The sequence below is a fragment of the Pholcus phalangioides genome, unplaced genomic scaffold, assembly GCF_987345545.1.
Source record: "Pholcus phalangioides strain wild (caught in Gottingen) unplaced genomic scaffold, Ppha-v1.0 ptg000007l_1, whole genome shotgun sequence".
NCBI classification, from domain to species: Eukaryota; Metazoa; Arthropoda; class Arachnida; order Araneae; family Pholcidae; genus Pholcus; species Pholcus phalangioides.
In genome coordinates, this window is record NW_028301600.1 from 20,973,960 (window position 1) to 20,998,600 (window position 24,641).

At 33.9% G+C, this 24,641-nt stretch overlaps 1 protein-coding gene across 3 annotated transcripts in view; it reads left to right on the forward strand.

Moving 5' to 3' along the window:
* The window catches only part of LOC149085053 (uncharacterized), a 99,990-nt gene extending 76,114 nt beyond the window's left edge, over positions 1–23,876 (forward strand). For all 3 annotated transcript variants that reach the window (XM_089232830.1, XM_089232828.1, XM_089232829.1), the window contains exons 9-13: positions 7,763–7,877; positions 8,557–8,849; positions 13,844–14,485; positions 16,686–16,847; positions 20,262–23,876. In XM_089232830.1, the coding sequence (XP_089088956.1) occupies positions 7,763–7,877; positions 8,557–8,849; positions 13,844–14,485; positions 16,686–16,847; positions 20,262–20,393 (1,344 nt within the window). In that variant the 3' untranslated portion in view covers positions 20,394–23,876. The remainder of the gene's footprint in view (positions 1–7,762; positions 7,878–8,556; positions 8,850–13,843; positions 14,486–16,685; positions 16,848–20,261) is intronic.
* Positions 23,877–24,641: the final 765 nt, after the last annotated feature.

Consider the following 24,641-nt stretch of genomic DNA (forward strand, 5'->3'; position numbering starts at 1 on the left):
TTGGTGTTTATAGGGTGTGTCTGCCAACAGGGAAAAGTCACTAAGGCTCTGAAAAGTTTGTTTCATACAGTTTCCATAAATTGGATGTGATAAATGAATGTGCTTATAAATTTAAATTTCTAAGCAATTGACTGCTATACAGGATGCTTCCGCACTTGGTCAATCATGGAATAAGAGAGGCGTCACAGATTTGTTTCATAAATTAATTTTTAAGTTGTCCCAGCAAGTTCTCGTGCTCAGTTTTATTCCCAGTGGTGATGGATCAGCTAAGATTAATTTGCCAGTGTGCTTAAGCATGAGACCTAAATTGCCAATGTTGCCGCCAAATAACAAATGTTAAATCACCGATGGTGTCACAAAATAATCAGTTTAAAGCCACTAATATTGCAAAAAGTCTTGAATCACACTTGCAGGGCTCCCACTCGTCCTACTTTTCCTACTTTTTGGTAAAATGTCCTACTTGCTGGTTTTTGTCCTACTTTTTTACCAAATCCTATCAATAAAATTTGTTTAATTGATTTTAATTGAGCAGGGAATCATTGATATATTGCCAAATATTACAAATGTTGGAGATTGAAATTAATGATTCTGACAAAAGCATAAATTGTATCATTTTTAAGGTTATTTGAGGGGATATGTGGCCCATTTGGTTTATTAATTTTTCATTTGCTTAGTTTGAGGGTTCAACAAGTATAGTAGTCATTAAAAACTTCTGTCTAGATGGAAAAAATAATTTTGTATTTATTACTTCAAGGTCTTGGAAAGTAACATTCATCATTCAAAATTATGATGCAAATAGGTGAAACGACAGTTTTCATTACAACACAGTTGGATACATAGGCCTATTCTAGGTTTGGTAATTCTGATGCTACCCAATAGCATTCAGTTGTCTTCTATATTTTTAAGGCATAAAGAGAAAGGCATAAACAATATTTACAATTCTCAGCAAAGAGCTAGAAATGAAAATGCTTAATTTGTCAAAAACGATTACACTGGCATTGAACAGTGAAATGTAAACAAATCCCTTTTAAAAAGGATGGACAACGCAGTAAAACTATCTGGTTCACCTTGCCTTATTTACATCGGATCTCGTAATTTACACATTTTTCACTGTGCTTTTGAAAGTGGTCTCGAAGGAGCATCATTCTTAAAAAAACGTACATCTTTTAAATTTGCTGTGTATTGTTGAAGAGAGTTGACACACTCTGCACTTTGGAAGTCTCCAAAAAAAGAATAATATAAAGAGAGACAAAAAAAGAGTTATCTGTGGTTGCTAGTTCACTGTTTTGGCCAAAAAAAAATTTGTAATCAAGTCATTTGTCATTTTGCTTTGACTTTAGTCAATCGTATAGGATACTGAAATAGTGCTATGAAAAAAGTTAATTCAAAAAAAAATTTTGGGATTGTTTTTCATTATGCTATGATTATGTTGTCTAAGGGGGTTACCCTCCCCGTCCAATTTTTTAGTCCTGCATTTTCCTACTTTTTCTAATTTTTTGAGTGGGAGCCCTGCACTGGTTACCAGATAATGAGTTCTAAGTCATTATAATATTATTCAAAATCATCATAAATAATACAAAACCCAAAAAATTAGCACCAATCAAGTTGTTGAAAAAATGTCCGATTTATTCGTTTTTCTTGCAAGGAAAACCCAAAAATGTGTAATATAGGTCAAAATAACCTTAGTTTGGATTACAGTCAGCATAACTATGGTGTCACTCGTGGCTATAGAAACAAAAAGGATTTCATAAGTCAAGGTAATGAAGGCCTGATTTCTTAATTGCTTGAAGCATGATGAATATACATTCATTTGGTGGTATATGAATATAACAATGATATTCTAGCTAGACAATCAACTGACATTGTCAGGTTAAATGTTTGATTTTATTAGTGCCAGGTTCTGTATTGGAAGAAAATATGAAGGAAAGGTGGGTAAGAATATGCATGAAATTTTTTCCCTGCTAGCAACAGAGTATCTCAAATTAAATCATGATTTTAAAAAAATCACTGATTTAAATCGGATACTTTTGATATTTCAAACAATTTTAAATAATATGTTTTTTAACTTGTATGATGTAGTAATATAAGTAAATAAGAGATAGTAATATATATTCATATTTTAATTATTTACACATCAATTAATATTTAAGTAAATGTGATATATTTTTGGGGTTAAGAGTCCGGTTTTTAGAATTCAGTTTTTCTCAGAAGATTAGAAGATTTTAGAGTGGGGAGGGGGGGGGTGTCTGTACAGTCTATTCCAAGATCTTTCTTTCCCATGGAGAAAGTAAAGTTGTTAAAGAGAGAGTGTTAACTGTATGGACAGAATTTTATCTCTGGAATGGAATTTACTACAGGCTTTTTTTTTTGTCAAAGTAGGCAAAATTATTATTGCTATCAATGTTATCGACTATCCACAGATAGTGTGGCAATTATTCAAGACTATCTGTGGGAATAATTTCCACAGTTAGGCAACAAAATGTTTATTTTCAAAAGCAATAATAACTTACAAAGTTTTGTACAACTCTAACTTTTCCCCTCTATGCTTTTTTTTTTTATCATGCTACAACACAGAAATTTTTCTTAGCTCGTAATGAGCACCTTTGTTCATTCAAGGAGGTTCTTTTTCGAAGAAAAATGTATGATATTGCAGTTATATTTTATAAGGATTTTTCTTCAGAATGTTTAAATTGATTGAATTAATGAATGTTAGTTGCATATATGGCTATGTGCTTTCGGATTTTTTTTATCAAGTACAAGTTTCAATACAGTTTTAAACACAATGATTTGTTCTTAGATGACATTGGTATGATGAACAAGAATTTTAACGGTTTAGTATAGATAGGATTTTTTCGAAAGATTTCTCTCTAGAACTTAATATCTATGGTCAGATGGCAAAATGTCACTAGTCACTTTTCCCAAAAAATTGAGTTGTTCGCATTCTAAAGTCTCGTTTGTCAAAATTTCGGAAGGTGACAAAATTTTGTCCATTTCTTTCGGTTTATGAGGAACCAACACAGGCAAATTGAAATAAGTCAAAGCCACAGTATCGCATTTTTGCAAAATATTGTTTACAAATTTTCCCTCGTAAAATTTAAAAAAAGTGAAATTACATTTTGCCATCTGAGCACGGATATAGTCTAAGTTGAAATGCGAACTACTACTCGTGCCAAAGTGTGTGAAATAAGGAAGGTTGGGTCTTGTCTCCAGTGGTGTGGATGGTACCATGCTCACCGGGTATGCAAGAGAGCCTGGGTTCGAGTCCCAGCGGAAACCAGGTGACTTTTCTATCCAAGTTCACATCGGTATAACATCCAGAAAATGTTTCCCTGAGAACTACAACTGTTATGAAAACTATTTAATCCCACTCCAAATCAAAACCAAATATATGAGATGCAGTCTAAATTTTGTTGGTCTGGTGATGTGGAACAAACTCCCCAACAGTCTCAGAAATCATGACCATCATTGAGTAATCATTTAAAAACATGATTACTCAATGGAAACTCTTACAAATTAATATAAATATTGCAAAACATGTTTTCAATATTTATTTTGGATCTTCTAATAATTTTTATGCTTTTTTTCCTTGTTTGGAATGAAGTCATGAATAATGCTTTAAATTGAGAAAAATCTAGCCTTTCTATTTTAGATAAATTGATTTGTAGCATTTTAAGATCTCTTAATCCTGGAGTTCATTGTTGCTTAACATGGAAGTGGGAACCAGTCGACATATAATTGTCCTTTTTTCCCTCTGCCAGCTCAACGGTACTCACATAATAATAATCATGATCAAGTCTTTTCTTCATTAACATTGGTTTATTGTGAATTGCCGCTCACCTCCATGAATCTGACTTTTTTTGTCTTTGCCTAATTAATGATTTTGTAGGTATTGTATGTATAACATGAATGCTGGGTATCAATTTTTGTATTCATCTGTGTTGTGCAAAAAAAATCGTATCTATTTAATATCCCAAATACATTAGCATTTCAAACTTAGAAATAAATATAGAATTTAAATTCAAAAAATTGAATTTTTTTTTAATTCAACCGTGGACTTGATAAAGGGTGGAGTTAGCAGAAATTGTATAACAATTTTCCCTCTTTGCATATTAAAAAAAAAAAAATCTGTTCCATGTATGACTATAAAATAATAAGTGTAATTCTTCTATTTTATTATTTAACAAGTTCAATATTGTCTGATTTCTATACTTCAAAAATTATACTTATCTTTAAAGTTAAATATTGTTCAGTCATATTTCTTAAGACACAATATTCAAATTACTAATCGTTAGTAAAATAAAAATTTGATTGTTTTATTCTGTAAAAAAAAGTTAATATTTTAAAATTTAAATTTAAAAAAAATTAATAAACATTTTTATCAACCCTGGTTAGCAACAGGGCAAGTAAAAGTGACTATGACGAAGTCAACTCGTGTATTAGGAATAGTGTTAACAAACTATCATTATTGGTAGCAATCCTTGATGTCTTCAAATTATTAGGTAAAATGATGTTAGAATTCAACTCTATTTAAGCTGTTATCTATCACTCAAAAAATTATCAACAAATAAGGCAAATACTAAATTCTTTTAGTATTTCTTAAAAAAATCGAAGAATTTTTCATATTTCCTGGTATTTGTCTTATTCATTGAAGATTTTTTGAGTATTGTTAAGCAAAGTCATCAACTCTTCCGTATTATCTGTCAGCAATTCAAAAAAGTGTGCATACTCTCAGCTGCCTGTGCATTAACTGTGATGCAAATTTTCTCTGTTAAAATGAAGTGAAATCTTTAAATGAAGAAAGCAAAGGTCACACAGTCAAGCCCGTAAAAAGCAGGAAACAAAGTGATATCTCAAGAAAGCCCTAAAATAACAGGGAAAAAACCCCACTGAAATAGTGATTCTGCAAACAAATTTGACCATGAAAATGCAGTGAAAGTCTTTTTGCCCAACCTTTGAAAAATCTTACGGTGAAAATTAGACTCAGTGTGGGAATATGTAAGGAGTTGGAAGTCTAGTTAGGAGGTAATGAGGACATTTGTTGAAGCTACTGTCAAGTCTTTGGGTGCATACTGTTACCCGACAAAGCACGGGGGAGTTCATTCACTTTTCTCCAGACAAGTTTTAATTTATTTGTTCGTAGTTACCACTTTTCATTCCTTGAACATTTATTCCTGATTAAAAGCTATGTTCTGTACATATTTCTGGGATTTCATCTCTTCGAGTTTCATTTTTATAATAAAAAATCCACTAGGTGCATACTCTTACCCACCTTTTCCTTATCTAATTGGTAATTTGACAGTGTTTTGAGTCCAGATCACAGCATTTATCATAAATTGAATGATCAGTGCTCGTCAAGAAGCTGAGGTGACATTGCGTTCCACAATTTAATTGTAATTATTTATTAAGCTTCAAAGCAATTAATCCAACAAAAAAATATAAACATATTTTAAACAATGTATGTTGCATTAAAAGTATTGCTCCGTAAGCTACTCAACATGACTATAATAAAATTAAAACTCAACAACATATAATAAAAATTAAACACAAAAATAACATGACCAAAAACCACTTGGAAAGCAAAAAAATCATGACACTCGCCCACCATCATCTTCTGCTCTTGAGAGCATCCCTTTGCAGGAAAACTTGTGGGCATTATTACTTTATATTAATTTTTAAACTAAATTTCAAAGAATCTGATCGGTCTGGCAGAAGAGAGCCGGACCTCCATACCATAGAAGTTCCTGCCAAAAAATGAGTGATATGCCTAGAATACAAGCACTTTGATAGAGATGTGATTTTTCTAATTGGTCAATAGGGATCATGTGTTACTTCGGAATTTCATGAAACGTGAGAATGAGACAGAAAATGTTATAATTTGATGGCAGTTGACTATTGAAAAAATATAGCACATTGGTGTATAAACTTTGAAAGACTTTTGCCAAAGATAAGAATTAAATGCAAGCCTTGGAAAGAGCAAAAAAAAAAAGGAAATGTTCAATTATGTAATAAAAGAAAATACAAGTATTTGTAGGAAAGCACTACAACAGTATTGTCAGCCCGCCGGTCGGGCTTCTACTTAGTTAACTTAGTTAATTAGTAAGTCTCACAATTTGATCGTATAGTTGCGTTGTGTTATAGACATATAAAAACAAATTATCGTAACCCAGTTATTAGACTCACGGAGGCAAGTTAAAGTATAAAAATTATTTAATAGAGAAGTTTAACACACACACACACAGCAGACAACAATATAAACTATAATGGAACTCCTCAACAATTACTGTATTATGCGATCAGCCCCAATGCAAGTAACCTGTACTGCATCTGAGACGTTACACACTATACACGAATTCAACAATTACCTAACTGGACATTACGGGTTAAGGGAACGATAGAGTGGTGTACTCACCCCAGTCCTCGTGTGTGATCGCCTTGCCATCTTAGCTGCTGCTGTTCTTCCGCCCGGCACTATATCCTTTTCATATTCCGCGACTCTCCACTATATTTAGAGTCTGACTCTCTCTCCTCAAACCGATGTTCAACTCCCACATCCTCTGTCGAAACCCATTTCCAACTTACATCTCACTTTCTATCTCTCTCTTCCTATATCTCGATCTCCCTTCTTTCATCATCGGGTATCCTGATTTTACACCCTCTTCGGCTCCTCCCTAGAACCCAGGATTCGCTCCGTCTTGTAATTTTTCTTTCCGTGCTGCATTTTAATTTGAGGCCTCAAGCAAGGGAAATTTGATTGGACTTTCGCGTGACCATTCCAGAGAAGATCAGTGCTATTCATCCCTAATAAATTTCGCCCCTTCCTAAATAATCAGAATGCCTACGTGCACCGGTCACCTTCATATCAATACCTAAGGCGACCCCCCCCCCCATGTTACAAGCAGAGCACAGGTGCTCTAATTGTCAATGCCGCTTTGTATTTATATTTCCTCTCTTACATCCATTTCTAAAAGCGAGCAATATCCTTACTATTCATTAATTTCACCATTTCATTATTCTCGCTCTCCATAACTTCTCCACACCTACGCCTCAGGAATCGAATCTCAGTCCGTAACAGCTCCTATTCACGTATTTTATAAAAACACCTTTCTCCTGTCACCAAGCCTTGAGCATGCCAGGTGACGGTTATACACCCGTGTGAAAGTCGTACCGACCGTTTGCTTAAGGGTAACCTATACATGACGCTTCGATCTCTTTCTAATATCCTCATTCTTCAATACCCTCTCTCTTTTCAAGTTGCGTTCAAATTGCATCATCTTTTCAGTGAAGGCCCCCAGTCTATTGACATCCACTATTCAGATATTTTCCATCTTACATTGGCATCCACTATTCATGTATTCTCCATCCTACATTCTATTTCATAGCTTCATACCTTGCCAGATGAATTGTGCTTCATCAGCAGTTGGCCTAAAGCACGTTCTTCCTTTCTTACATAATCTTATATCACTCGTGGCTGCCCTGCACGTGTTCTTTACAACTACCCAAAGCCAAGTTACCAAACACAAAGTCTCAATACCACACCTGTTGCCTAGTCACCTTTCAATTAATCTTTTAAATACAAAATAATCCTTAAACAATTAACCATTTAAATAAATTAACAATTTTAACTAATTACCTTTATATTCACATAATTGACGAATAATTATGAGCAGAACAGACCCGTTCATAGTATGTATGAGAGCCATATTTCTTGAATAGACTAATATTTGTGTATACCTTGATTTACATTCTTACATTTTTATTTTAGATGTATCAACGACATTTAACAACACGAACTGTTGACAATGAAGAGTTTGGGGTGGATGATGATCACATAGACTTAGAAGCGGATGTAGAACAGCCCAGAGATGATAATGTAGCAGGTATGCAGGTGTTAATCGAGGCTATGATATGAACATGATTTTACTGCTTCTAGTCATTCCCATAATGCATAGGTGACAATGCTTCCGATTTACCTTGAAGCCTTCCAATTTTTCAGCCTTATTAAAATCATGTGGTCGGAAATGTAATTCCAATTTTCCATTGAAATTGTAAAAAGTGTCCAACTTTCCCTTTTATTTGTTTGACATGTTTTCTTTGATGCGGAATGTGTCATCAAGTGATAAACTACAGATTTTTCAAGTCCATGAATTGACACCTATGCATAATACGTAATTCATATAATTGCCTGATAACTGCTTTTTTTTTTCATTTTACAAATGAACATCTGTTAGAAAGTATTTTCCAAATGATCACCAGCAATTTTAAATGTTTGAAATACATTTTGACAAGCCTATTTGAAAGAAGATAATGGTTGTAAATCATTCAGCTTTCATTATTATTTTTTTTTTTTCAAAACGTGTCATAAGCACTTTAAGCCTTTAATTTTATTTTCTTTCAAAGTAAATGCTCCGATTTTTCCTGAGAAATGAAGTGAATGTATTTTTTAATTATTACAATCAGATTAAATAATATGCTTTAGATGTGTAATAACATTTCCTGAGTAGCAACATTTTTTTTTTCAGTATGTTTACATGCTAACCTATTTTATGATTTATAAAGGTTCTTCTCGTAAAAAGCGAAGGGAAATGGAGTCTAATTTACTGCATGATGTGTCAAATTTTAATCGACTGCATTCAGATGCAAATCAATCATCTTTTACTCATGACGTTCACCTTTCTGAGCCAAAACAATTAGATGTTTCTTCAAATATTTTGCCCCAACACATGTTCACATCTCTTCCTGAAGAATCTCAGGCATCGCTCACTCCACATTCGCACTTGATTCAACCAATGTTGCCATCTGATGCAAGCCTTTCTCATTTGCCAACTCTCATGTCGGAATCTGCGGCTGCGGTAAGACCTGATTTTTTTTATTCCCATATATTTTTTCTATCTTGCGCCATTGATTTTTCCCCTCCTTTAATGTCTAATGTGTTCACAATTCCACAATTTATCTTTATGACAATTTTCAAGATATACATGTCATGTTTATATTGCTGAATTTACAAATAGTGATTAAATATTATATAATTGATTTTCCGTCTGTGTCTGTTTTCTCTATACAAAGCTACAATTTTAGACCGATCTTTGCTAAATTTTACATATATAACCAAACAAGGCATGACTTGAATGATAGGCTACTTAAAAAATTATTTCTGAGTTGGACAAATGCCCGAAATGGGCAAAAAAAAACTGTCAGGCAATCAAGGTTTGTGGGCCACAGTAACCTGTTTCAGATATCTTTATCCCTTTACACCACTTTTCCATTACTTCAATCCTCCCAGTGTCTGGTGTATTTATATTTACGCACATTAACATGCTGGTAAATGCAATGATTCTCGCTACTGTACTTGTTGGTTGGTTCGGCTGAAGTTGGTTTTCTGTGGTTCCCAACTTCAAGGCGCAAATGCGAACCGATCTCCCCGTTAAAAAGTCTCACCACAGAGAGCAACAGTCCTACAACGGTAAATCATTCAACCATAACACTTCACTCATAGTTAGTAAAACTGGGGGCAGATGGCAGCACTACACATAACAAGCATTACACAGAAACAAACTTTACGTCAGGTTGCACTACACGTACACGCACATTCCCGCATGTACCGATTAGTTGGGGGGTTCCGCGGGGGGGGTGCATGTGTGGTGTAGCAGTAGTAGGTAGGGGCTCGGGGATCCATGATGTTCTTAAGTCAGCCACCTCGTTGGGCAATTTGCCTGTTGTGGCGTTGTATTTGTATTTGTTGAACATCACACTGTTGTCATTGCTATTGGCCTTCATTATACTTTCTGAATTTTGTTCTTCAGTTGAGGTAAAGAAGGGTTGTTCTTTCCTACCTCTTCATCAGTTTTTTTGAATGCAAATATTGCACTTGAGAAACAGAATTTTTTTTTTTTGTTGTTGGCCTTTGGAGAAACAGGGCAACAACATTTTTATTAGGTTTTTGAGGACAGTGTGTCTGTATAAGATATTTACTTTTTTATTTCAGTAACTATACAACCCCCTTACAATATGAATGACGTATCTGAGGTCAACACATTATTTGGATACTTTTTCTAATTGAAAGTATGCTTCTAGAATCAAAAGTTCGCTACAATCTACAATTTTAGACTGATCTTTGTTCAATTTTGCATATTGCAAGAGTAATTTGTGGTATGAGGAGTTAGCTGTGCACCCTATTGGTGAGATAAACTGGTCCCTGTCTCGAAAGTGGTGCAACTGTGATGGGTAGTTCCATTGATTTTTTTACTACCCACGACAAGGCCATTCCAATGATACTGCTTTTTTTCCAAAATCTCAACTGACACCTCATGCACTTCCCTAGTTAGACTAAAGCATGCTGAACCGTTTTGGAGCTCATGCATACAGTAGTATATCACAGTGATTAAAAAAATGGTATTGGCATCTAAGGTTTTTATGTGTGATTTTTGAATGGGAGTCTAAGGGCAACAAAAAATGTTGATGGAATTTCTCAATATAAAGTCCCAGAAAATTAGAGAAAAGAGTTATTCTGAGCAGTTTTCTGGAAAATAAAAGATGCTGGTCAATAATAAATTTTCACTAGTAACATATATATATATATATATATATATATATATATATATATATATATATATATATATATGAGTAGTGTTTTAGAGGGCCTGGTTATAACGAAGCCACCTGTTGATGAAGCAATCTCCACGAACAGTGACAGTTTAGAGGGCGAATGGGTGGTCGTGGATGAGGTACGGGGGGGTAGTGATAGGGGTTTAATCATCGGCGATTCTATGGTCAAGGAACTGCGGAACAGAGCGTGTTTGGATTTTCAGGGTTTTGAGCACTGTTGTCTTCCTGGGGGGAGATTAGCAATGTTAGAGATTTTTTTCATTGAGTAATCCTGTGGGTGGGAACAAATTGGGTAGGAACGATATTAGTGAGTCTGTCAGAGTACTGGGACTTACTTGGGCAAATGATGGGAATGAATCTTTCTTACACATCTCGGGATACAATACTTTTTAAGAAATAGATCGAATAGTGGGTTGATCTTGATAGGCATGAAATCATGTTTCAAGGCTAGAAATTTCCTATATGTGTAAGCATAAGAGGGTTGTCATATTAAGGGATTTCAATTACTCGGGTATTGTTTGGGAGAACCTTTCAGCTAGAGATCAATTATGAAAGAGAATTTCTTAAGTTAGTGCTTGATAATTTTTTGTATCAGAAGCCACTAAGGGTACTGCTATATTGGATTTAGTTCTCACTAGTTCCGAAGATCTTGTTGAACATGGAGGGGGGCGAGTTTTCTTCCAGTGATCATCATGTCGTTAGTTTTTTCTGTAACTTTTCTTCAAGCAAGGTTGATAACAAATGAGTGGTTTCTTGTATTCTGAGAACTAGCTTTGATGTTTTGGAAGAAAGGTTAGCAAAAGTTTTCGAATACCAGTGGTAGGTCAGTGGGAAGAATTTAGTACGATGGTGTCCTCTGTTTTGCACAAAGTCATACCCTTTGTTTGAAAAAAGCATGTTTGTACATCGCGCCCCCTATGATTCACAGATAGTGTGCTTAACCTTTATCTAGAAAAGAAAAACTCATTCAGAGAGTATAAAAGTGAATGAGTCGACCTATCATTATTTACTGATAAAAAAAAAGGGCATTGAAGAAAGCTATAAGGGATAGTAAAAAGGACATGGAATCTAGGTTGACAGATAACATTGGCTCTGACCCAAAATCATTTTTAGATACATCAATAATGGATGTAAGGGGACAGTTGCCCCCCCCCCCACCCCCTCTTGATAGGAGTGTCTAGGGTAGAGAGCAATGCAGGCATGTGTAGTGCTTTCAATGACTTTTTCGCATCAGTTTTTAATATAATGATATTCAATGTACGGGTGTTGCTTGGGGTTATAAAATCCTCAACAAAATTCAAGTGGAAGACGTAGAGGTCCTGAATCTTCTACAAAATGTATGTGCAAGCAAAGCAGCAGGACTAGATATCTATCCCAGGGTCCTCATGGAATGTGCTGATGAATTTTTGGGGCCATTCGCACAGATATACAGGAGTAGTGTTACTGAGGGTATCAACCCAAGGGATTGGGAACTTGCTAATGTTCCGATATTTAAAATGGGTAGTAGAGAAGCTGTGTCCAATTATCGTCCAGTGAGTTTGACGAGCTCCCTCTCGAGAATTTGTAAATTATTATCAAAAGGCAGTTCGTGAAGTGGATAGACAAAAACAATGTATTGTCAGATAATCAGCATGGTTTCAGGAAGAGGAAGTCGTGTGTGACTAACCTCCTTTGCTTCTATGATCACGAGACTAAGGCTTTGGGTAAGGGCAAAGATGCAGAAGATGCTTACCTTGATTTCCAGAAGGCATTCAATCAGGTCTAACATGGTGAACTGTTGAAGCGTGTACACACGAGATTGGGATTACGTTGCTGAATTGGATAGAATCGTGGTTGAGGTAGGTCACAATGAGTTATGGTAAACAAGGAATTCTCTGGATGGACAGGTGTCACAAAGGGAGTCCCTCAATGAAGTGTCCTCTGCCCCATACTTTTTCACATTTTATCGATAAATTCGATCAGGGTATTAATGGGATTACTAGCAAATTTGCAGATGAAGTGAAGCTAATGGGGTAGTCGGGAACCAAAGCAATAGGGAGTTGCTCCAGACCAATAGGATTGCAGCATGGGCAAATGAATGGAGCATTACATTTAGCTTTGATGACAAGTGCCTGGTTACTGATTTTGATTTGAACAACCCACGTTTCGCTTACTAGTTTGCTGGTGTCACTATATCTTGGATGCAACTGGGGTCACCGATTTGGGAATTCTCAAGACAAGCGGCGTAGGTTTTCTGAATATTGTTCAGCGGTGGTCAAAAAAGTGAATAGAATGCTCAGTTTCATTTTCAAAAAGGTCTCTTAACGTTCTCTTAAAGTCATTCTTCCACTTTTCCAAGGCTTAGTTTGTCCTGGACTGGAGTATGCTGTAAGGTTTTAGAGACTTTACTTATAGACTTGGTTTAAGACGTGCAGAGAAGAGTTACACGTGTCCTTGTTGGCACACAGAGTTTGAGTTATGAAGAGACACTTCATTTTTTGAATGTTTCCATTGGATGAACGCAGGTGTCAGGGAGATATGATCAAAATTTTCAATGGGATGGATAAGATGGACCACATGAATTATTAGTACACCGTCAATCGACTGCTTTTACAAGGAGACACCAGTATCAATTGGTAAGAGACAATTCTAGGTTATGGTGTAGCAGGGAATTTCTCTTTAATATGGTTGTTAATAAATGGAATAGCTTACCTCCAAAGGTAGTGACTTTTAACACAATTGACACGTTTAAAAAAAAATACGATAAATATGTTGGGGTAAATCAAGAAGCTATCCATACTTATAGAATAAGACAATCATAAGTATTCTTCATGGGAATTGTATAATATTTTATCGTGTGTGTGTGTATGTATATATTGTTTGTAATTGCATTTTTAATTGTGTTACTGTATTTTTTCAATATATGACATCCATATTTGTTACGGGTATTTTTTTCTCAGCTACCTCATTGGGCATTTTGCCTGTTGTGGCGTATTTGTATAAGTAGAAGGAAGCATTTTATATACCATTATTTATAGAACATAAATTATTAGAAAGATTATTTTACAAACATAATATTTTATAAAACACTTCAATTGATTTGATTTTGAATAAATAAGCAACGCACGACTGATCCTATCAAACCAATTTTTTTTATCAAATGGAATTTTATTTTTTGCACTGTAATGCACTGTATTTTATTTTTTGAGTATGTTTATAGAGTGTGAAGTATAAAATTTGCTTTCTTTTTACCTTTTGATAGGTTGCTCAAAGCTCTATGTTGCAAAATGTGTCTGATATTTTACAAGATACTCCAGCAACAGAACATTTTGGCGAACTACCGAATTCTTCAACAATAGGTCCTGAATCAAATCTACTTTCTGATTTGCCTTCAGTTCCAGAAAATGTTCAACATCCTTCTGAGAAAGTTCCCACTTCATCCTTGGAGTCATCCTGTATACGTAATATTGAACATCAAAGTTTTACTGATGTTAATCATGTGGAAGAAAATTCTTTGCCTTTGTGTGTAAATGGGCCTCCAGAACCTCCAGTTATCACTGACTTATTTTTATGTGAAAGTGTGGGTTTTTCTAATGGGGCACAACCTGGTGTCAATCCTATCACTCATTCTGTAAATGATACTCTAAATACAAATGCAAGGATTGACAACAATCTTGATGAACAGCCAATTTCAAAACCAGACAGTCCTTATTCATCATTGTTAAAAGGAGACATGAACTCTTCAGAAATGAACTGTATTCCAAACAAAATTATGAGACTTGATGTGAATAATCATGAACCAAATTCTGACTGTATATCTGGTGATTTAGCATCAAGCAACAGGTTGTTAGACCTTCAGTCAGATGAAGATGATGATTATGGTGCACCCGCTAGTGTGGGACCTGTAAGTATACCATATAAATACTTTCATTTTGTTTGTAAATTATGCATGTTGAATTTTATTCCCATCCTTTTAATTTATTGAAAATCAACTGATTATCAATAGTTTGAAAGTTTTTAAACATGCCTTTGTTTTGTCTGAACTTTGAAACTACTATTGAATGTATTTGAATGAAAATATAGATAAATTTTTTTTTTTCATCTTGACTGGGAAAGACAAAGATTATATTTTGGTGCTGTTCAAATAAAACGGTTATGGGAAAAAAACTAGTCATGTAAATGCTAGAGAGCCAGATGCGATGATATTCCTCACTGTAAGAGGTGGCTGACTTGAATTATCATTACTGATACTGCTACTAACTTTGTCATTGAAGCAGCCAAAGTGAAACGTTTATTATTAGAAAATTTTCTCCAAAAAGGAAATTCACGCTTTCAACCTATTACACCTTGTTCCTTTCTTTCTAAGAAATGTACAGTGATTTTCAATGTATAATTTATGGATCCTGTGTTTAACCTTCCAGCAGATGTGTGTATGTAGGAGATATGCAGATTAAAGGAGAGAGATCTTGTATCTCCTTCATATGTGCACCTGCTGGAGGGGTAAAAGTTGGAAATTTGTTGAGTGCTGATTTTCTTCAATTCCTTGTAGTTATTGAACTTTCAAAAAAAAAAGCGCTACAGCGACTAGATGTAGATATCGTGTGGGGTATGACACATTATAAAAATGGGGAGGGGAATGTATCCTTTTTTGTATTTTAAATGCCGAAGTGGGGTGAAGACATTTTTAAAGTTTATCAAAAATAAGGATGATTACTATTTTTTGACAGGAGAAACATGGACTGGAACTTGTTTTTGTAATGCTGATGCTGTCTATAAAAATAACATAGAAGGTCAAGCTACTGTATGCGCGTTTCAAGGGAAAAATATCTTGTCTCTGGTATAATGGTCAGTGCACCTGCCCAGTTTGCAAGAGGTCCTGGGTTTGATTTCTGTTAGAGAGAACTGAACTTTTTTCCCAAGTTCACCTCGGCATAATATCTGGAAAGCCGGGTTTAAGCTGGATAAAAAATTCCTTTTGCGAAAGTGAAAATGGGTGGAAAAGCTTTAGCAAAATACTACAATGCTAATGTAATGATTGATGGTTTGATGTCTACTCGTTTCGTACCATTTCTGCCCAGCACACTTCATTTCCCCCTAGATAATGGGGGGAGTAAATGATTGGGCTGCAGAGGTTTTAAATTATACACCTAATAATACAGTGAGCCTATATAACAATTCTCAGGGGATAGAAGAAATGTATTGATATAAAGGAGTTATCATTATAGATGGAATATATTAATACTACAAAAAGTGTATCAGACCATAGAGTAATATATGATTAGTTGGTTTAAATGAACTAGAAATCAATATTTACAAGGGGACACCAGTATCGATTGGTGAGGGACAATGCAAGGATATGGTGTCACAAGGAATTTTTCTCTAGTAGGGTTGTTAATAAATGGAATAGCTTACCCCCAGAGGTAGTTAATTGTAACACAATTGACACGTTTAAAAAGAAATACGATAAACGTGTTGGGGTAAATCAAGAAGCTATTCATACTTAGAATAAGACAAGTAAGTATTCTTTATGGGCATTGTATAATATTTTATCATGTGTATATATTGTTTATAATTTTTGTTAATTGCATTTTTAATTGGATTGCTGTATTTTTAAATATATGACATCCATATTTTTATGGGTATTTTTTTCTTAACCACCTCGTTGGGCATTTTGCCTGTTGTGGCGTTGTATTTGTATAATAAAATAAAAAATTTAATTTTTATATGCCCCTCCTGCTCTAAACTTCTAATTATAAAGTTGTTCCCCTGTTTTTCCTGATACCAACAAAAAAAATTCAGTGTTTTTAAGTGCAATATTCTCAGAGATATTCAAATTTGAAAAATGGAGGAAATTTGGAAAAGAACAGCATTTTTTTAAATGAAGGTAAAACGGTTTTCGAAAATAATTTAAAAAATATTGGTTGTAAAGATAATATTTTTGTTTATTTTTTGTTAGATTTTCACTTTCTGTGTAAAAAAGTTTGGATGAATTCATCCAATTATTTTAAGTAACATGGCTCTAATAATACCAGCAGTTATTATTTCTCTATTGAGAATTATCATTTTTACTTAATTTTCAAACCTTATTGGTTTTTTCTCACTAGATTTTGCCTGAAGAGCAGATGGCCGATGAAACATATGAGCAGTTTGAAGAAAGAATATTAACAAAAAGAACAACTCATATGTTATATATAATACACAATCAATTGGAAAATACTGGAAGTGTTAATTTCAGTTCTATTACACGGCACTGCAAACGGAAACAGGTGAGTTTTCAGCTGTTAATTTACAATAGCTTTTACTTGGTATAAATTTTTATTTTTATAATATGCTCAAACCTTTGAGTTATAGAATTTAGTTATATATGAATTAAATATAGTGAAAAATATCAATATAACAATATTTTGATATTTTGTCTCTAAGGCCGGGATTACACTATAAAAGTTTTGTGAAAGCACTTTGGCCGATAACAAAATCACTGGCCACTTCGTGAACTGGTGAATTTCCGACTTTGGCTCTAACATATACAGTCAAACCTCTCTTTCTCGAAAAACTGTCTTGAAAAATCATTGAATTTTCTGTATTAAATCAATAAATTTTCACCTCTGTCTCGAAGTAATTTTCGAAAAACTCTATATCTCTCAAAGGCCAAGCCAAATGATAGTAAAAAGAAAACAAAAGTATCATTGATACTTTTGAACTGAAAAGTATAATATACGTTATGGGGTTAATCAGCGAGGATAATATATATATATTTCCATTGAAAATGTGGGCAGTTCATTTCATAGCATAATGGTCAAAAGTTTATCAAAACACCACTGTTTTACTCGATGACAATTAATCTCAACTTGTGCACATTCTTATGTATATATGTTTAGTTAAATAATCAAAGAGAAGAAAAAAAATATTGTTCTAGATGAAAACTGAACATTTTCAATGTTAGCATATTGGTTGTAGAAAAATTGCTGGTAATTTTTAATCCTTTGAAAATTATTAGCGCGATTGGATAAATCAGAGAGAGCAAAAAAACTTATTCTGGGGGAGAGACATTAACATTCAGTTTCATTACACATTGCTAGAGTAATTATAAAGGGTGAAAAAGTGTTTTGGAGCTTGACGATAATTTTGGATTGAAAAATTATGTTACGCGATTTGAAAAACCGCAAGTAAAAAAAGTTTCAGGTCTGGTCAGTACATTGGATGATCATGATTGTAGAGTATTCAGTGTGGTAATACTCGATGTGATGATAAATTTTAACTTTAAAACATTTGTTGTGATTTATTTTAAACTAAAAAGGTTAACATGAAATTTCATAACACGACATTCAACTGATAGTGTGAGAAAAAAAATCTGTCATGATGCTTGATGAAAATTAATCTTCAGTAGAAAATTTTGTTTTACTGAGCGATTTGAATATGATTTGAGAAGAAAAACAGTATTTCTCTAATTTAAAGTTAACAATCAATTTTATTAACAGGATATTTAAGTGATAATGAGGAAAAAAAAGTATGTTATATCGTCTGTGATAATTTTAAATTATATGATAGTATTCGAAGAGGAAAAAAAATTTTTTGGATGTATATAAGGCCCTTCTCTCAAAAAATTTGTGTTGATCAGGTAGATATTATGCCCATTATATAGATGGTTTGTGGTTTTTCTTTTTTTTCATTCATGTCCAGCAACATCTGTTTGCTTGCAGTGATCTTAGTGCAGCTGATCTCAGTGAACAAATCTTCCAGTTGCAGACCTGCCAACTCTCCCGATTTAGGCGGGAGACTCTGGAGTTTTCATCCTTCCTCCCGCTCTCCGGATTTGTTAATTTCTCCAGATATTGGCAGAAAATTAGATTTTACGTGAGCTTTCACGCATTGTGTGGCGTCAATAATTACCGTCGTCGTTAGGGAAAACACCCATAGAGGACAGCCGTGGTCATTTCCATTGAGCAGCCTTAAAGTCTCTGTGACCGCATTTAAGCAACTGGCAAAGACGCGACTTCATTTTCGTAGCGTTTATTGGCAATCATTTATCAGGGGCATGACCTTGGTTGCCGAAATTCCTGTATAATCGTTATTGTATTCCATTAACAACCGTGTGGTAAACATGTTTTTTCATCGGAAGCTTTGTAATTTGAGTTTTTTTTTAATTGTTTCTTCCGATTATGTGTTCAGAAAGAAAATATAAAACTTTAAGCTATAATAAAGCTAAAATATAAAGCTTTTAAGAGTTCATATACCCAAGATAGAATCACTGATAGCATTCATGAAAGGAAACATATTTTATGAACAGTATGTAGGTGTGATTTCTCTATTCTGCACAGAAAGACTGACATGGAATTATATTCTGCTCAGGGGCAATGCAGAACCTGCCTTTGCGGGGGGGGGGGGGAAATGTAACTTTTTCTTAATTGATTAAAAAAAAAAATTCGAAATATATTTTTTTTGTGAATTTTGTTTTTGATCGAGTCTGTGAGTACCAGGGGCGGGGGTCCTTCCCCTCGAGAGAATTTCTGGATTTCAAAAGTTGGCATGTCTGCAGTTGGTAGATTTTTTTTAAGGGGGACCCTCTTTTTTAACGCATTGAAAAATAGAATTAGTCTGTTCGTTTTCAATCAGTCACATTGAATAAACCTTGGCACATAGATCTTGGTATCAGAGGTTGGCTTCTATGGCTATTTCTTTTTGTTCATAAGAAAAGAAAATGAGGTAGAAAATCTAATTCAATTTAAGAAAAAATGTGTGACAAGAGAGAAGCGAAATGCGATGAAACGTGAATTTATAAAACACTGGCCTTAGAAAATTAACATGATATTTTCTAAAGTTTTCTTGTTATATTTCTACAGTACGTGTACAGTGATTCTTAGTACATAGCCCTATCGGTTTTATAAAACTTAATCTTCCTTTTCTTCCTATTGTAATTTATACGTGTAAGTAATTGACGAGGTGAGAAAGAGAGGATATATAAATTTAAGGATGACTCATTTTCACATCCATAACTACCTTGGAGAGAATAAAGAGGTCGCATACAGAAATGTGAAGCTTGATAAAAAATTTAATACGATCGAGGTTGTTAAAAATACCAGATGATAAAATGGGACCTCTACGGGAGGTGAAGTTTGTTAAAGTTTGCGGTAGGAGGTTATCTTAAAAAAAGCATGCCCCCTCCCTCGAACACATCTAGGCAACTGAGATAATAGATGCCGGGAGCAAGAGGAGCTAGGGATGGAAATATGAGGAGCGAGATGTCAAAGGTCACTGATAAGAGGGTTTAGGGATGGAAATCTGAGGAGCCAGAGGTTAAAGGTCACTGGTAAGGAGGGAAGGTGACTCCTCACTCCTCATCCCTGTTTTTAAACATTCTTTTTTATACTACTCGGGTATTTATCTGGCATCCCTTTGGGTGTCTCACCATTACAAGCTTATCCCTGTCCATTATCAGATGTCAAATACGATGACCAATTTTGTTCAATACTTTGTTTTTCACTTTTTTTTGTTGTAAAGTTTAGCAGTTGTGTTGGATTGCATTATCTTTGCAATATTGAATTTGTTATATTGGATGAAAAATAACATGGAATGAATTTAGAAAACATTTGGAACTTGGTCTGTAACAAGCATTGTAGTATTTCATTTAATATTTTTGTGCCTTTCCACTGCTGTTGTTATAGTTTTTTTTTTTTTTACAGGTGGCCCAGAAATTTTATACATTTTTAGTTCTCAAGAAACAACAAGCAGTTGAGTTACAGCAATGTGAGCCCTATGGAGAGTTGGTCATCACTAAGGGACCTAAATTTAGTGCAGTATATAATGCTAATTGAGTTTTGTATATTTATTTATATAAGTAAATATAAATATATATGTATAATCTGTGAACCTTGAACACATTCTTGTTTTTATTTTATCCCAATTTTGCCTATGTAGCAAAATGACTGTCAAGGGACCAAGGTCCAATCAATGATTGGAATTCTTGTGTGTGCCTTGTCAAAAAATATAGTTTCATTTCAAAATTCCACTGTTCGGGGTATCATGGCAGTCATGAATATGTAATTATATATTCAGCATTATGTGCATAATCTGTATACGAAGCTATCTTTTGTGGTAGTTGATTATATATATATGTAGAGTATATTTCTGTTGAAAATTAAAATTATCTTGAATTTATAATAGTATATGTCAACCTTGGCGTTTTATTTTTAACACTTTGTAGCATATGTACAAATTTTGCACAAAAATTTACCATCTACTGAAATATTTGTGTGCTTGTAAAAAATAATACTTTGGTATGTTAGACATCCTTGTTTGAAAAAATTTGTATCTGTTTTGAATGTTTCCCTGAAGTTTAAATAGTTTGAAGAATCCATCAAGCTGTTATTGATAAAATCCTTTCATCTTTTAACAGTATTCTATAAAGATTTTATATGCCCAACGTGTTGAATTTTTTCAGCAGTAGCAAATTTTTTATTAAAATGTTAATGACGTATGCATTTGCTAATGATTTCAATATCTTGAAATCTTATGCTTATGAATTTGTTCATAAATCAGATTTTCTATTGTTTTAATGTGACTGGACATATATGCTCTATTGAAGGATGCATTATTGTTTCTTTACTATCAGAACTAGAGATTTATTGTACATATTGAATGCCTCATGCCTCATATTTTTGCTAGGCTTATACCGATTTATGTGTGTGAATCTAGAAGTTAGTTTTATATATAGTTTATATCATTTTTATTTATTTGACTGCATATGCTATAGGAATGACTATCCTGTGTAACCAAAGCAATTTTTTTTGTGACCCTATATAAACAATTTCTTAGTTTTGTGGATTCAATTTAAGAAGACCCTATTTAAGATCTTTCACTTTTAGGTGATTTCCCCCCCCCCTCCCCCACTGTCCTGATTTTCTTTCCAATTAAGTAATATTTCCTGTTTAAAAAAAAATTTCTGCTTGATATGTTTTATCGTATGGACCCCTTACAACAGTATCTTTAGCGGGATCCAATTTATGTGTATATTGCAGATAACTTGACTGCATCTCAGGTAGCTAGAGCTAAGCATTCTGTTTAGTAAAAATACATTTTCTGTATCTAAGTTACTCATGTGGCGTTCATCAGCAGTTCAAAACAAACTTCCATTATAGCAGTCTTAGACTTGCCCTTCTCAGAGAATGTTGCCAAAGTTCAAGCAATAGAAGTTTTACTGGTATTTGTCGATTTCAGAGCTTATAATGCAGTCTGACCAACCAGTTATTTACACTGCTGTCTGTTATATTTAACATTCAACCTCTTTCGGTACTGGGGTGAGATAACTCCGCCTAGAATAGATGGAAGGAATATATTCTAGCTCTTCCTTTCTTTATAAAGATTGTTCATTGGTAACCCTGTAAACTGGAATTGATTTTTTTTCCCTCACTGTAGCGTTTTTTTCTTCCTCACTATGGTTCGATGAATAAAAAAGTATAGTATTACATATGTAGAGAAAATGTGAAAGAGTAAAACCTGTGCTTTGCTTATCTTTTATCCCCTATATGTTGAGTAATACCAGTTTGTGAGATTTATTGCTGGTACTTTTTCAGCTGAACAACCTCCAAATTAGTTGCAAAAGGACTGTACGTAAAGAGGTTAACTCTTTCCCTTATGGCATAATTGATATGAAAAAAGGTTAAACCTTGTGGCATAATTGATATGAAAAAAGGTTAAACCTTGTGGCATAATTGATATAAAAATCTAAGATTTTACTATACAAGTATGAAAATCTACATTGTTTATTATCATACATTTATTTTTGGTAAATCATAATCAAATATTATACACATGTCATCACATATTGGTTCACAATAATTGATTTTAATTAATTTATAATTTTATTTAATTTCCTAAATAAAAATAATCATGAGGTAAATTTTTTTGTGTTTTTTGCTGTTACATCTTCCCATAGTGTAAAAGTTGTTCGAATCACAAACACACACAAGTCTGTAATGGACATCTTAAATATTTGTAGGTTAATTATCATTTGCTTGCATCCACATAAATTTTGGAGATTTTGGAAATGTGTTTTCGCGTAGCTTCTTAGTGATTTAAACTTTAGTACAGTTAAGACTCGAATTTTCCAGAATTTTGTTAACAGACGTCAATCTTTTTTTCTATTAATCATAAAGTTATCCTTTAACACGTTTGTGATATTGTAATAATAGCAAATCTATGGGGTCACGCTGAAGGACATTTTTTTTTCTTTCAATTATTGTCTGCCATACCTGAATTTGTGCAGACGCGTTACCGACTGCACCAGAACCTGTTGCTGTTCTTATTAGACATAGCAATCGCGCTGATATGTTGGGAAATTTGTAGTGTGCATGCACAACAAAATGCAAAAAAAAAAAAATAGGTTATTAAAGATACTATCTGCTTGCGAGGAAAGAGGGAAAAGTTTTTTTATATACATATCGCCAAGAAACGTGAAAGGTGATGAGTAGAGCTCGGAAGTTCAGGCAAAATGCCATAAATGTCTTTTTTAGGCTATTTTCAAACCTTTTTTTGGTAAAAATGCCTTTTTTGAAGTCATCCTGACATAAATGCCTATTTTAACATTTTTAAGTTTATCAGTGAATTTCGGTGGCCGTAATCTATACAACTTGAATATTTTGAGCATTGAGAACAAAAGAATTGAAGTTTTTAAAATTTCCCAACACTCGATATTAATTATCAGAAAACCCCACTTCTTTAAGCTCCAGTCCCATTTAAATACAAATAAATAATCTGAGAGATAGAGAGACAGGCCCTTCATTTAGGGGGTGTCCTCCCCCCCCTCCCCATCTGGAAAAAGTTGAAATGACGGCCCTGGTTGATGATGCCACATGCATTAACTTTCCTTTGACCGGATGGTGTTAGATGTAAATGATTTTGTTTCAGATGAACATAACCCATGTAGGAAAATTAGAAATTTTTGTTTCTCCATGCTTCACGTAAAAATGTCTCTCAAGTATACGACTGCATTGTATATGTATAGCTGACTGTCCCAAGAGGTCATCAATTGACATCATGGCTCACACACAAGGCGGGGTAAGAGCAGACGGCTCTGGGGTTCCCATATTGTTATGCTGATTTTGTTTTTTACACCATAAATACACTGCAAACAACTGAGGCCATTTATTTTACATACATATTTAGTATTCGATTAAATTGACCAGTCGCCCTCAGGGGTGTGTGACAGATGTGGCCACACAGGGCCCCGCGCTTGAAGGAGTCCCACATACGTGGCAAGATAACTAATTTTTTTACTACATTAGAACAAGGTTAGCTGTGTTTCAACTATAGAAATGATAATGATCATTCCGAATAATACAGCAAATAAACAAGAATTATTCGCAACTTGGAGTCCTGCATCTAGTAATTATGGTCCTGGAATTGACCTAATAATGAGGGTGTACTGACATTTTATTTTGTGCATGGAATTAGTTCAAGTTACATATAATGCAGTTATTATAAACCATAATTGAAGCAGTAGAGGCAATTAAACGCAACAAATTTTTCAGCTAGTTTTTAGACCTTTAATACCTTATTTTATTTTTTATTTTTCTCTTAAATTATAAATGTCTTTTTTAGTGTTTATTTTAGGCATTTTTAGTGCCTAACTTTCCGGGCTCTAGTGATGAGTAGCCAACTGTTGTCATTTTTAATAATTGTATTCTGCTGCTAATTTTTTTTTTGGCGAGATGAATGTACTTCAAATTTTTTCATAATTTTTTGAGGATGACACCTTTGGACCCTTTTCTTGTAAGTTAGATCAATACACCTTTATATTATTTTTCTAAAACTTTATGTATTGAATTCAATTTTTTTTTTTGAAGATTCAAACCTGGATCTTTCTTAAAAATAGCTTAATTTATTGTGTGTGTGTGTATATATATAAAATACAGTAGTTCGATTTCGCCCTTTTAAATTAATATTCATAGCTTTTCGGACTTCAAAATTATGGCAATAAAAAAAACTTCTCTTATTGGTTCCAAGTCAAATTTGTATGTTTATCAAAACCAACAGCAAAATTAATTTAATGGAAAAAATTTTAC